The sequence below is a fragment of the Antedon mediterranea genome, chromosome 8, assembly GCF_964355755.1.
Source record: "Antedon mediterranea chromosome 8, ecAntMedi1.1, whole genome shotgun sequence".
Taxonomy (NCBI): domain Eukaryota; kingdom Metazoa; phylum Echinodermata; class Crinoidea; order Comatulida; family Antedonidae; genus Antedon; species Antedon mediterranea.
The window spans coordinates 2,992,096-3,006,118 of NC_092677.1; the positions used below are offsets into that span (position 1 = coordinate 2,992,096).

The window sequence follows — 14,023 nt, forward strand, 5'->3', positions numbered from 1 at the left end:
CTCTTATGACTTTGATTCATGTGATAACATTTTATAAAGAAATAATGTATGTCCTGTTTCGGTTTTGCAAGACTACTAATTTACGAGTATGATTCGACCGACAATAATATAAATTAGGACGACGCTAAAGTAAATATGATATACTTTGACATCACCTTGTAAAACTCTGTCTACACTATCAAACTTTATGTGACAAAAAAAATGTGATGTGCCTATATATGGATATGATGATGTCATATCACTACCATATTTGGGTATATCACTACCATATTTGTGCACACCACACTTATTTTGTCAAACTAGTTTGATAGTGCAGACAAAGCTTTAGAAACTACGAAAATATCTCGAAGTTACCTTGACGAATATATGAAATAAATCAATTACGCGGGAACCATGATAAGCGCCCGTCTGTGGTGTATACATATTTTATCGTCCGGTGGGAACGCAGACGATATGTAAAAAAACCACTGTTTTAAAGATATTTACTTGTCAAAGAATGCTTACAGGATATTAGATGTTATGCCAAATGCTTTCTTAACTTAAAACAGCTCCTTCTCAGCATACAATGTATGAGGAAATCAAGAAATGTATACGGCTCTCAGGAGAACAATAAAACCTCAGACAATTTTCTTCTCTCGCGATGATTATTCAAAAACAGCTCCAAAGTACAAGCAAGCGTAGGTCAAGGTGGCGTATAGTTCTACCGTTTGGGACAAGATGAAAATGGAGCCCCCGTATCACAAATATTTTACAGCCCATTGATTTTGGGAAATAGACCGCATCGAATCAAAACACTTTTTTTTCATAGGTCGAACTATGGAATGCCAAATGTGGTATACATTTTTGGCCGAATTGGCTTTCCATACCTAACATTGTAGCTTCAACCCACCAAAGAGATATGTGTCATTGATAATATAATATGTTTTAAAAATAATTATGTATCATCGGTTATGACATAATAATGTTATTTTCAAATAAAATGTTAGACGTGACGACAAAGAAATACCAAAATATTGGACGTTTGATATAGAAATATTTATTTTTCAGTTATACTTTTTTGAGACATCAAGAAAAAAATATTAAAATTATTTCATAATTGCACTTAGCATCAAACTAAATTGACAGAATATCACCCAACCACCATTTCTTAAAATATTGTTTTCACACAATTTATATATTCAATTTCGATTATTTGATTTATGGGTTAGCGATAGAGGGCGATATAACGTGTAATGGAATGTACATAAAATTATTTTTCTTGATCATATCAGTTGCTTTAAATAACCATATTTGTTGTTCACTAAAGTTTCAAAAACGGCTTATAATTGATTTAGTCCGATCCGTAAATGTTTTTAATCAATCTATTATTATTTGAAATTTCAAAATTCATTTGCATGATTTAATAAAACGATAATCACTATTATCAAATATCAATTGATCACTATCAATATCAATCGATCAATATCAATGTAGTTCAAAGATTAATTTTATGTGTGCCAAAGCTTGGTTCTCAATAATAGGACGTAACGCAACGACGTAAACGCAACGCAAGCGAATTGACCAATCACAAGCGACAGTTCAAATAATCCATCATTTGATTGACCGGTCAACTCACTTACGATAAGCCCCGTTGCGTCTCTAGTGAGAACCAAGTATTAGTGCTAATTACCGTGTCTTGTACTTATACACTAGTGTTATTCGAGCGTGAATTAATAAAGTTGATGCTAGCTACCGTGTACGTAAGTTGTAGCCGTGTCCATTGCAAGTCGTTTTTTCCACAATCGTCTGTTTCTTCTCGGTCTTTCCATTTTCATGCCGCTCTCGTAAGACCCGGTTGACTTCCACCATTGGTCCTTTACCTTCGAACGCCGAAGGTGTCCGAAACGACCCACCAATCCTGTCCCAGAGTGTGAAAAACTGACCGTAGTTGTAGTTATAAAACAGGTGGTGGTCCGTGTGGTGCGCCGAACCGTTCACAAGAGGTTCCAATTGTGGAGGTACTCGGTAATCTCCGTCATGGATACTCACAGTCCAGAAATTAACGAAAACAAACATGGCGAGGTAGACGAACTTATTCAACGGGAATAGGAACGCGTACATGTGGTACGGACAGCTCTGAAGGAACCCGTCGATCGGGTGGAACGCGTGGCTAGCGAACGGGGTAGGTACTTTCCACATGTGATGGAATTTGTGGATGTATTTGTAAATTAGTTTGTGGTGCAACCAACGATGGATCCAATAGATGCACATGTCGGTGAAAAGTAGGAATGTTACGACGCTAAAAGCGACGCCAGCGTACCCTGTAAATAAACAAAATGGACGTTAAGCTTGGTTCTCACTAGCGACGCAACGCAAGGACGTAACGCAAGCAACGTACGTGTGACCAATCACAAGCGATGGATTATTCGGACAGTGGCATGCCATTGGTCAACTCGCTTACGTTGCGCGTACGTCCTTGCGTTGCGTATCTAGTGGGAGGAACCACGTTTTAACATTTGTATTTAAAACTTGGTTCCCTAGCGACGCAACGCAGCGACGTATCGACGCAAAGTGATGTATTGCGTAATCACAAGTGGGACCCGACGACGCAATAGTGCTGCAAACATCGCAGGTTTGATTTCACGCGCGCAGGTGGGAGCAATTATTGGAAAGGAATTTTATTACGTTGCGTAGGTTGCATTACGTTGTGTCGCTAGTGTGATTTATTATATTGTAAAAATTACGTGATCGTCCGATAGGACGTAGCGATGCGACAGTACAGTCAGTAAAATAGTCCATTTAGTTAAGAGGGCGCTATTGTTGTTTCGGTACAAATCAAACAACAGCGCTCAAATAGAACTGTATTCAGAAATAAATCAAACGACAAACCGAAACCATGATAAAACTCACCCAACGTATTATTGGTAAAGTTGTCATGTAATTTACTGTAACCTCTGACCTCAAGTACAAATAAGAATGTTGTTATGAAAGCCATAAAAGGAACTGAATTCAAGGTGTAGATTATTTCTCTCCTTACTTGATTCTAAAAATAAAACATTTCGCAAACATTTACTTCATTAAACATTAGCAATTGTTTTGGAATGTTTCTTCATCCTAAACTTGATGATACCCAATACGTCAATTGCTTTCGCTTCGTGACGTCGACGTTCCGTAAAATCGGGGCTTAATTCCAGTGAAAACCCGTAGTGACTGCGCAGAGTCACTAAACTTTAATTGGGCGGATGATCCCCTTCACAAATTGAACATAATTATAAATGGTGAGCGTGTACGGGGTTCGGTCGGGACAATTTCCAAAACTGCGCCCCGTAAGCGTCAGCGTGTTTAACTGTATTCACACAGAGAGGGAATGAATTCACGTTGTATTCTATAGCGGCACTTCACTCAATTACTGTATGGGAAATGGGAATCGTGCTTGCAATGCAAAAAAAAGAAAAAAAAAGAAGCGCTTCATCATAAAACAATACAACAATAATGCAAACCTTTAAAAATAACGGATGTTCCTTGAGTTTATGATCAAATATAAAGAAATAGCTAAACGTGGCTGGAATTATGTAAACTAACGTCCCTCCGATAACAGTGATGAAGAACAGGGAAATGAATTGACGTAGAATGTCGTCCTCTTGCCATGATGTAGAATACACGTAAGGCGTCAATAGGTGACGATCACAAACATCCAGTATCACGTCCATTTTGTGTCACAAACTGCTGTAAAATAAAATATACAATCGTCTTACACAAAATATTTATCCGTATACAGGACAACACCCCGAATAAAACGCGTGAATGTCCCGGAATATAAACCGCTTGATCATATCGTTCGACTTCGTCCACAATCATCAGAGACCGGCTAACCGGGTTTATTGTCAACGTTAAAAACGTCACAATCACGCCATTGTGCCAGCATTAATATGATACAGTAAAGTAATCGCTCTTCAATGTTAAAAAGATATGTAAATAACTAAATACGAATTGACCTACTTCCAGATTTGGACAATTAACGCCCGCCATGCACTAGTGGTACCAATAATCGGCGAAGGGTATTAAATTAAGATACAGTATTAATTGAACACAAACCTCACTAGCTAAACCATGACTGAAACCTGACGTCAGTAGGAGAACCGAATCAGTAATAATCTTTTTATCTCAAGATAAACTTCGGTCCAAGACTGAGTGTCGACATAATGATCACGTTCTATTTGCTTTATTACACATCGTGGCCAGCAAGCGTCGTTTGTAGACCTATTTATACCGGCACTTAATATTAAGACCATTGCCCAAGGGAGGCTGTAATTATAATATTGGCATTGGTATATCGTACCGTATGTAGGCCTATACCATTGTAAAGTAGAATGTAATAGATATTAATAACACTATTAATATTTGGAAATATTATGGAAACAAGTTGTTTAACAAACGGATTATTTTCAAATATTCCTACCCGCAACCATAAAATCTAATGAGGCTTATTTCCTAAAAATCTGGTACCCGTCTATGTACAATTGCATTTTTGTACACAGTGACGATATTGTCACATAAAATAGCCAGTGAAAATAAACTGTTGAATCGATTTGGTATCGTAATGTAATATAGGCTCTCACAATTTGTAGAGAGAACTTTTAGCTAATATGTTTAAAATTGCGTTACTTTATACTTCATCATTTTTCGGACTGTTGCTATGGGAGTCCAGATTTTTTATCTATGAACCTAAATACTAGAAGTACCGTAGTAGGCTGATAAGAATATGATCATGGATAGGTCAGTCTACATTAATAAAAGTAGAGTTAGCATTACGTAATCATCGGTTGCCGTAAGTAATCAAATATATGGAAAGACTTTTTTTGCCATTTCTTCACAAGTTCGACATTTGATACTAGGCCCGTCTATGCCTACATGGTACGGATAAGGCCTAATTAAATACAATGGCCCCGCTAGCTAGCTAAGGGCCTATACATTTAGCGAAGAAGGCCTCCTCCTACTATACTACTGCCTAGACTGGGGAGAGAGAGAGGTTTACGATGAAATCGGTCGCGTCTGAAATCGGTCGCGTTTGAAATCGGTCGCGATAAAATCAACTTCCGGTATTTTGTATGGCGCGCCGCTAGAGAGCTATACTTTTGATGACATCGGTCGCGCTATTTTGTATGGATCGAGCGGGATGCGAGAGCGGGATATACATGTTTCGTTTATATAGATTTAATTGATATTTTTTAGGAACTAGATTATTTATGTGGATATTTTTTTCTTGGTTAATAAATATTTATTATCAATCATTAAATTATTTTTTTTTTTGTATTTCACAGGTCTCGGAGAAGGACTGTGTCTTTTCAAAATGGCCATTTCTAAAACACGTTTAAATATTATATTAGGCATAATGTTATATTAGGCATATAATAATTTACCTCTATTTATACGTACTGTACCGTAATTAATATATTATTATATAGAGAATATACGTCTGTCGTGTCTTTTATTATGCAAACAATTACGTAAAAGAGAACAATTTATTTAAAAACAATAATTTTTACAATATAGCCCGTTAAGCCAGCGTATCCATTTTTATACTTATGCATAATGTGGCAGATTATATTATCATATCCATGTCGTTAACAACATACTATTCGATCACCTTATTTTTATTTCTATTTTATTTCTATCCGTTATTAGGATAATATTAAGTGTATAATGATTATAGGTCTTTTGTTATTTAAACTTTGACCCTTGGCTTGTGTTATTTAATTAGTTGTTTTTTTAAATATTGGACTTGATAATGACTCCATGATAGAGTCGAAACATCGTTCTTTTTTTAAGCGTTATTTTTCTATTATGTATTATTTTTATTTCTAATGTTTAAAATAGTTTTTAGTAAAATGATCATTATATGCGGATGGTTAAAAGGCGAGTTACTGAAACAAACCCCCGAATAAGCCATATTGTGGAGATGCGCCTTCTATGATCGTGCAGCTGTTTCCCCTAACAATACGTTATTTTGCTGACGGGGTTTCCCCTTTTTAAAAAACACGCACTTGTTAGTGTTAAATCATGGACAAAACACGTACGATCGTTGTCCATGTCGAGGTAAAGATGACGTCTATTACTAATAACCATACGTTTGAAACGTCTATAGGTATAGGCCTCCTGCATGTGTTTTTGTGAAACGATCCAATGAGCTATAGATGCTCGACGCGATTATGAGATCATGTTCATTCATTCTTTATTTAGCCTTTAAAATCGAAATACATTTAAAACATATATAGGTAACAAAAAAGACACGTGGAAATCTAAGGAGGCAAGGATAAGCAAAAGCAATTAAAATCGCTGTAGCTCACAGGCTTGCTTATCCATAATAATTCCGAATAAAGCACTGTTTCTATAATTTGACAGTATGATTTATATATAATTTACGTACGTCGGCGATAGGCCTACTGTAGATTTTAATTTGAATATCTTTTATTTCTTCATTTATAATAATCATTTAGGCCCTAATGTAAATAATTAAGTAAGTGCAACTCAGTGTCTCACATTCATACGCCGTTCGTAAATCTAAATGTTTAAATATCAGTGCAGATTACCTCTTTGAGAATCGTGTCCACCTTTATTATCCATACATTATTATTCTCACATCATTGTACATAATAGTCCTACTGTAGGCCGGTAGATTGATTTATAACGGCATATTATCTATATATTTTATTAATATCCTAAAACCATACGTAATTGTTTGCATAATAAAAGACACGACAGACGTATATTCTCTATATAATATATTAATACAGTACATATAAATAGAGGAATTATTATATGCCTAATATAACATTATGCCTAATATAATATTTAAACGTGTTTAGAAATGGCCATTTTGAAAAGACACAGTCCTTCTCCGAGACCTGTGAAATACAAAAAAAAAATTAAATTAATGATTGATAATAAATACTTATTAACCAAGTAAAAATTATCCGCATAAATAATCTAGTTCCTAAAAAATATCAATTAAATCTATATAAACGAAAAATGTATATCCCGCTCTAGCATGCATCCTGTTCGATCCATACAAAATAGCGCGACCGGTTTCAAATGCGACCGATATCATCAACAAAAGTATAGCTCTAGCGGCGCGCCATACAAAATACCGGAAGTAAGTTGATTTTATCGCGACCGATTTCAAACGCGACCGATTTCATCTGACACCGAGAGGGTCGGTCTATCTAGCTAGGCCCTCTAACTCTAGGCCCACTCACTAGGCCTACATAATAACAAGTCACGTCTACACATTATAATTTTTCTATACTTATACCACCACATGATGCCATCCGAAAGAAAGCAGCATATTCACATCTCTATCATTATGTGGCCTGAACTTACCAATTATATGATTTTATTGTTACTAGGAACGTTGAAATACAATATATAACAGAGAAAGAGATTACGGCCGGACGTCGATTGTTTACATAAACGGATGCTGTTTACCTGGTGTAAAACACGGAAATTTGATTGGCTTGTATTCTGGTTCCCGGCCCGATTTTTTGTATTCCCTGCCCATTTTTACAATGGGTGTTACTTTTTATAATTACGCATATGAATATGTATGACACGAATACAAATTATGCTAATTGAAAATTAACTTTTACCACCAATTGGTAAAACTAGCACAATACAATAGAATAATAATTTATTATTATTTATTAGGTGCTTCAAAATCTAAATCCGGATGATGCAATATGTAGGCTCCTACACTAGACGTTCGAATACGGTTTTTAAATCATCTGATTATTAAAACCTTGTGATGTCTGGACAACTAAGTCTAGTCAACAGCAGCAGCACGCTGAACATCTAGATACTACAGTATAACACATCGGGCACATCTTCGGTGATTTAAAATTGATTCACTTATTGCATCATTTTAACATTTGTAGTGATAAATTTAGAAGCTAGTACTTATACAATTTGAAAAAGAACCATTAGATCATGGCAGAAGATGAGGCGGTAAGTTTACGTTTTGTTTTATATTTAAATAATAAGGTTTTAGCTAGGCTACCGTCCAGCTTGTGTCACTCGACTTGCTTCTTGACTAAAATTCATCAGACATTGATTGCCTATTTGTTTATTAGGCCTAGCTAGCCCCCCCCCCCCCCCCTACGCCTAGCTAACTACACTTCCTAGGCCTACACTACATTCTTTTGTGTACTTGTTTTAAGATCAGATCATGTATTAAACTTAAAATAATATTGATCTAGTCTACTACTACTACACTAGCCTCTAGGCTTATTTCATTATTTGTAAACTCACATTTAAATTATTTTATTTCTTTAGATATTTGACCCAAATTTGTTGAAGAAAAAGAAGAAGAAAAAGAAGTCGCCATTTGATTTAGATGCAGCTCTGGAAGGTGAACAAGCAACAAGCGAACCTGCACCAAATGATGTTCAACCAGAGGCTCCTGAACCAGTGCCGGAAGCAGCTCCAGCTGCTCAGGAAAAAGATGACAGTAAGTGATCCTTTGCCGCCGCCTACTTTGACTTGTATTTTGAAAATTACCCCAAATATAATTAAGGGTAAACCAACTTTTAACATACATTATATTTATTTTATATTGTTTCTTAATTTCAGCCGCCCTCCCAGATTTACAATTAGACATGGATGAACTGTCACTGAAGAAAAAGAAGAAAAAAAAGAAAAAACCTGTTCTATTGGAAGACATGGCAGATGCCATTGAGGTTTGTTTACAACTAGTTTGACAAAATATGTGTGATGTGCCCAAATAGGATACCAAAATACATCACTTTTGGCACATAAAGTAGTTAGATACTGTAGTATACAGTAAACAGTGCTTTACAAAAATCACATCTATATGACAGAATTGTTTTATGTACCTCTCTCGATCCCAATATTCTTAGAACTGTGATGGGTGTGTTAAATGTCCACAGCCCTCCTTGTTCCGATATTGGATGAGTAAATTTATATATAAATGGTGTTCTTTATTTCCTTTTAATTTTGTTATTCAGGAATTAGAAGGGAACAAAGAGAATGCTCCTGAAGTGCCCACAGAAGTAACTGTTGCAGAAGATGAAAGTGTAAACATGGAATTCACAGGAAAGAAGAAAAAGGCAAAAAGGAAAGATATTTTGGAATCGGGTTTAGCTGACTCCACCGGTAAGCAAAATATTTATTATTATGTCCTTTCCATAGAGAAATTGTTTATGTAAATTATTAGGATTAGGACAGCTTTGCCATTCTACTAAATATGTTATGTCCATAAAAAAAATTCAATTCCCCAACATACTTCCAATTTACAAAAGTATTTAAAAACATCAAAATACCTCTGCAAATCTCCCAATAGCTGAACAACGGTATGGCTTTACATTTCGTTGTAAGACATACAGTAGCATATAGCTGATGCAATCAATTATGATGCAATAAACAATTTGAAATTGATTGTGTTATTTCGTAGGTAACGAAAATATTATTAAGGATACAAGTGGAACAGCATGGGCAGGTACCAAAAGAGATTACACTTATGATGAGGTAATTAGTTATTTTTTCATTTGATTACATTTTTTTTCCATACAGTTTGAAGTTACTGTTGATGTTTCTGGTTTTGTTATAACTTTGTTTTTAATGACAACAGAAATTATGATTTTGTAATCTATGATCAGTTACCTTTAACCCCATTCTACAAGTAGAATACATATATTTAAACTATTGCACTGTATTAACCCCATGCTACAAGTAGAATACATATATTTAAACTATTGCACTGTATTAACCCCATGCTACAAGTAGAATACATATATTTAAACTATTGCACTGTATTAACCCCATTCTATAAGTAGAATACATATATTTAAACTATTGCACTGTATTAAATCCATGCTACAAGTAGAATACATATATTTAAAATATTGCACTGTATTAACCCCATGCTACAAGTAGAATACATATATTTAAACTATTGCACTGTATTTGTCTTTGTTGTTTAGCTTTTAACGAGAGCATTTGACATCATGAGAGCCAAGAACCCTGACATGGCTACCGGTGAAAAGAAACGATTTGTCATGAGACCGCCACAAGTCGTAAGAGTCGGCACAAAGAAAACGTCATTCGTCAACTTTTCCGATATTTGTAAAATGTAAGTTATTCAATTTACCTATTAAACAATAAAGAAATACATTTACAATAGTAGTCAATTATAGATTGACTAGTTGTGTATAATTGTATAAGATTAAAGCTCTGTCCACACTCTCAAACTAGTTTGACAGAAAAAGGCCTATTTAAAAGGAAACTAAATTATGTACAAAAGTAATACAGGAGTTAAAAGAACATTTTCATTGTTTCTTTCCCTTCTCTTTTTTCAAACTTGGCTGTATGTTTTATTCCAGGCTTCACAGACCTCCAGAACATTTGTTAGCGTTTTTACTCGCTGAGTTGGGTACAAGCGGATCGATTGATGGACACAACCAACTTATTATTAAAGGGCGCTTCCAACAAAAGCAAATTGAAAATGTTCTCAGAAGATACATAAGTAAGTAGTTCAAAGTTCAATTTGTTTGTCCAATAGAGAGCTTTCAATTTGCGAAGACTAAAGACCAACCTAGGTCAGGTCAACTGCTGTTTTGTCGGTTGTCGTCTGGACTTAGAAACTATCAAACCTGTGTCGAGGTGAGGAGCGAGGACACGCGCCCCAATATTCCTGCATACGCACAATGAACCAATATGACGTAGTTGGTCGTCGTCATCGCAAATTGATAGCTCCATAATATTAAAAATATACAGCAATTCCAAAAAATTAATCTGGGCAATGAATTAATCATGTCTTGTCATTTTATTCTATTTTTTAAATGACTTGTAATTCTAAAGTCTGGCAAAACGAGTCCTGTAATGGTATTTTTTGTTCTTTCAGAGGAATATGTCACCTGTCATACGTGTCGATCGTCCGATACATTTCTTCACAAAGAGAATCGTCTGTTCTTCTTGCAATGCGAGAGATGTCAATCTCGTTGCTCCGTACAAAGCATCAAATCAGGTTTCCAGGCCGTCACAGGAAAACGAGCTCAGCTTCGCGCAAAGGCAAATTAATCAGATTTATTTGATTTACAACAAAATGAATTTTTATATGTTAGTTGAATGTGTGGTATATTATCAAGCTCGTACCCAGGGGATTTAAGAGTTTGAACAAAGTGTTCTTTTTCAAACTAGGCACCAGTAGTGGACAAGATGGTATATAGGAATAACTAGCCAGCTCAGGACGTTTTTTGGCTCCTTTGTCAAAAAAAAGTACCCCCTATAAAAATCCTAGCTTTGATTATGGACTTCTCTGAATTGCATTACACAACAGATTGTTTTACAATCATTAACATATAAACCAGTCAACAGCAAGGCTTTATTCACCTCTGTGTTAACTCAAGAATTGGTTGAAAGTCCTATGATTTCTGACATTTAAAGGTGCAGTAATCTCTTCTATCTGTTTTGTCAATTTGGAAGGGAGGGTTTTTTTTTAAATAATTTTAATTGTTAAACCTACTTTACTATGATAAAAATGCTTACTTTCAGTGAATTAAGTAAATCATCCTTGTATAAATTGTGTGAAACCAACTTTAAAAACAAATGAGTTGTCTTTTAAATAGCATAATCTTTTAAATAATCTTTGAGATTGAATATTAAGCTTGTTCACACTGTGTTCTGTCCAATTAAAGAACATTAAATGGGTTTTCACACCGTAATACAGTATAATTGTATGATTAATAAGTATATAGAGTCATGTGTACATTGTTTAATTTCTGAGGAGAATTTAATGTGTGTTCACACAGTCATTTGTGTTTGGAATAATCTTTAATATGCGTTATACAGTCATGCGCTCATCACTCTTTAATGTGTGTTCACACGGTCATTTGTGTTTGGAATAATATTTAATGTGTGTTCACACAGTCATGCGTTCACAAAGTCATTTGTCTTTAAAGATCACTCTTTAATGTGTGTTAGACAGTCATTTGTGTTTGGAATATTTGTTAATGTGGGTTCGCACAGTAATTTGTCTTTAAATAACACTCTTTAATGTGGGTTCACACTATCCATTTATTTTATCATTTATGGATAGCAGTACAAAATCTAAGTAATATTATTTACTACTGTATATACAACATTTGAATATATCAATTATTCTATAACATTGCATGATTCAATCACTTTGAGGGTACTCTTGTGTTTTCATCAGTGATATACCAAGTCTTTTTAGTTTATTTCTTTCAGTGGTTTTCTTTATAAATGAGTGTGTTTCCAGTAATTATATTACTTATTTCTGTGTAATTGCTATACAGTATTCTGATCAACCAATATGTAGAAGTAACATACTGGTATAGGACGTTATTCGTTGGTAATTCTGAACAGTGCCAAAACACGCATCCGACTGAAGCACATCCGAGATGACACAGGACAATAAAGCATGTAAGAAACTTCCAATCGACGTTGGTGAATCTGCAGAGCAGTATCGACACATATCTGACTGGACGTCAAGCGCTGGCTTGCAGCCGCACTCGTAAATGTTGACGACTGATATTCATCTGTATGCGCCGGTATCCTGCAACCACGGTGTAGGATCTGTTCGACAGCATCAGTTGAGCAGTAAACATTGAGACCTGCTGGATGTTATTGCCGTTGGTGTCACTCGGAACCGTTGTATAATATCCTATACTGAAACCTGCTCTGTAATCTCGATATTGTACTTCCATCCAATAAAAATGAGAAGACATTTGGAAAATTGATTGATTAGCCTCCATTTTACCTGGAAAATTCAAAAGCATATGGAATTGTGAGATACTTTACAGAGTAGCAATAGTAATTACCTCCGGAAGGAGGTTATATTTACACCCCTGTATGGGTGTGGGTGCGTTTGTATTTGTGTGTGTGTCTGTAAACAGCCTGGAGGCCACAGTTTTCGTCCGAATCTGGCCAAATTTGGCCACAATAATCAAATGACTATAATTGTAGTTAAATTTTGAAGGGTCAGGGTCAAAGATCAAGGTCCACAAAAACCAGCGATCTCAACTGTGAGAGGCTGGATACATAACCACTACACCAAACTCTCATCCACAACTTTGTAGTGTGCAGTTCTAGCCTATTTACACTTTAACGTGGATAGAATGTTCATAATTATAGGCATTCCAATACAATAACACATTTTGCTATGGTTTCCTAACGTTTTACAAACGTTTCCGATAACGTTCAATGCATGACGTTACAACAAATTTCAACATCCGATTGGCAAAATGTTTACATGAATTCGTACAATTCAATAGCTTCCAGAAAACGTTTTAATCATGATTATCACTTTTTATTCTGACTAGATCATATTGAAATCTACTGTAATATGAAAATAAGTGACCCACGTTATTCAAATTTTAAAAATTGTAACTCATGCGAAAGATAATTGATTGACCTAGAAAATATTGAAATCTGGGTTGGGGGGGGGGGGGGGATAGAATACGAATAAGCGAGATGCGCTCTATTTATTGTGATGAGCTATGAAGAAAGAGACAACAATATTATATTTGGGTGGCCATACGATGAGGTCACAATGTCCGGTTAACCATATTGATGCATTGATAACTCCTCACCTTCTAGAATATATAATAAAAATAAATTTCACCGTTTCGTTTTCGTTGTAGAGAAAGATTTGGAAGATGTAAACATGAATTACGCATGCTTACAAGCTGGCGCTTTCTTCGCAATTTATTTTTCGCAGTTTTAATTTTAAACGCGCGTAACTTTCTGTTCAACATGACATTTTTTCAACAGAAAGTTAGCGCATGATACAAATTACACTTTTGCTAATATGAGTTTCAATTTAAAATTTTATTTGGTTTTCGACCTATGTTAAATACGCGAAATTCGTAAAATCGCGCGTAAGTCACGCGGCGCAATTGTAAACGTCATGTTCAATCATCGCAACGCGTCAACAACAACAACTACCGTAAATATTCTAATTGTAACCCTGGGTTATTATTCTTCGATGGTTTTTTTGGGATGGGTTACT

The 14,023-nt window shown here is 35.3% G+C and overlaps 2 protein-coding genes across 2 annotated transcripts; one reads left to right on the forward strand and one right to left on the reverse strand.

The window, feature by feature from the left end:
- Positions 1-1,062: 1,062 nt before the first annotated feature.
- On the reverse strand, positions 1,063-7,583 carry LOC140056440 (lathosterol oxidase-like). Its single transcript, XM_072101808.1, has 4 exons — positions 7,360-7,583; positions 3,480-3,705; positions 2,890-3,022; positions 1,063-2,300 (listed from the first exon to the last, which is right to left on the reverse strand). Exons 2-4 carry the CDS (start codon positions 3,687-3,689, stop codon positions 1,729-1,731), a joined length of 915 nt encoding a protein of 304 aa, XP_071957909.1. The 5' UTR covers positions 3,690-3,705; positions 7,360-7,583; the 3' UTR covers positions 1,063-1,728.
- A 240-nt stretch (positions 7,584-7,823) lies between these two features.
- Positions 7,824-12,772, forward strand: LOC140056816 (eukaryotic translation initiation factor 2 subunit 2-like). The gene is made up of 8 exons (XM_072102298.1): positions 7,824-7,980; positions 8,308-8,482; positions 8,605-8,711; positions 9,000-9,147; positions 9,446-9,519; positions 9,975-10,123; positions 10,374-10,516; positions 10,895-12,772. Exons 1-8 carry the CDS (start codon positions 7,963-7,965, stop codon positions 11,068-11,070), a joined length of 990 nt encoding a protein of 329 aa, XP_071958399.1. The 5' UTR covers positions 7,824-7,962; the 3' UTR covers positions 11,071-12,772.
- Positions 12,773-14,023: the final 1,251 nt, after the last annotated feature.

What these genes read in the sequence shown, in the direction of transcription:
- LOC140056440 (XM_072101808.1), bottom strand. Translation starts at nt 3,689, where the DNA reads ATGGACGTGATACTGGATGTTTGTGATCGTCACCTATTGACGCCTTAC. An exon ending in AACATCCGTTATTTTTAAAG is followed by an intron (nt 3,023 to 3,479) that starts GTTTGCATTATT and finishes TTTTATTTTTAG; the next exon opens with AATCAAGTAAGGAGAGAAAT. An exon ending in CTTTACCAATAATACGTTGG is followed by an intron (nt 2,301 to 2,889) that starts GTGAGTTTTATC and finishes GTTTATTTACAG; the next exon opens with GGTACGCTGGCGTCGCTTTT.
- LOC140056816 (XM_072102298.1), top strand. An exon ending in TTTTCCGATATTTGTAAAAT is followed by an intron (nt 10,124 to 10,373) that starts GTAAGTTATTCA and finishes GTTTTATTCCAG; the next exon opens with GCTTCACAGACCTCCAGAAC. An exon ending in TGTTCTCAGAAGATACATAA is followed by an intron (nt 10,517 to 10,894) that starts GTAAGTAGTTCA and finishes TTGTTCTTTCAG; the next exon opens with AGGAATATGTCACCTGTCAT.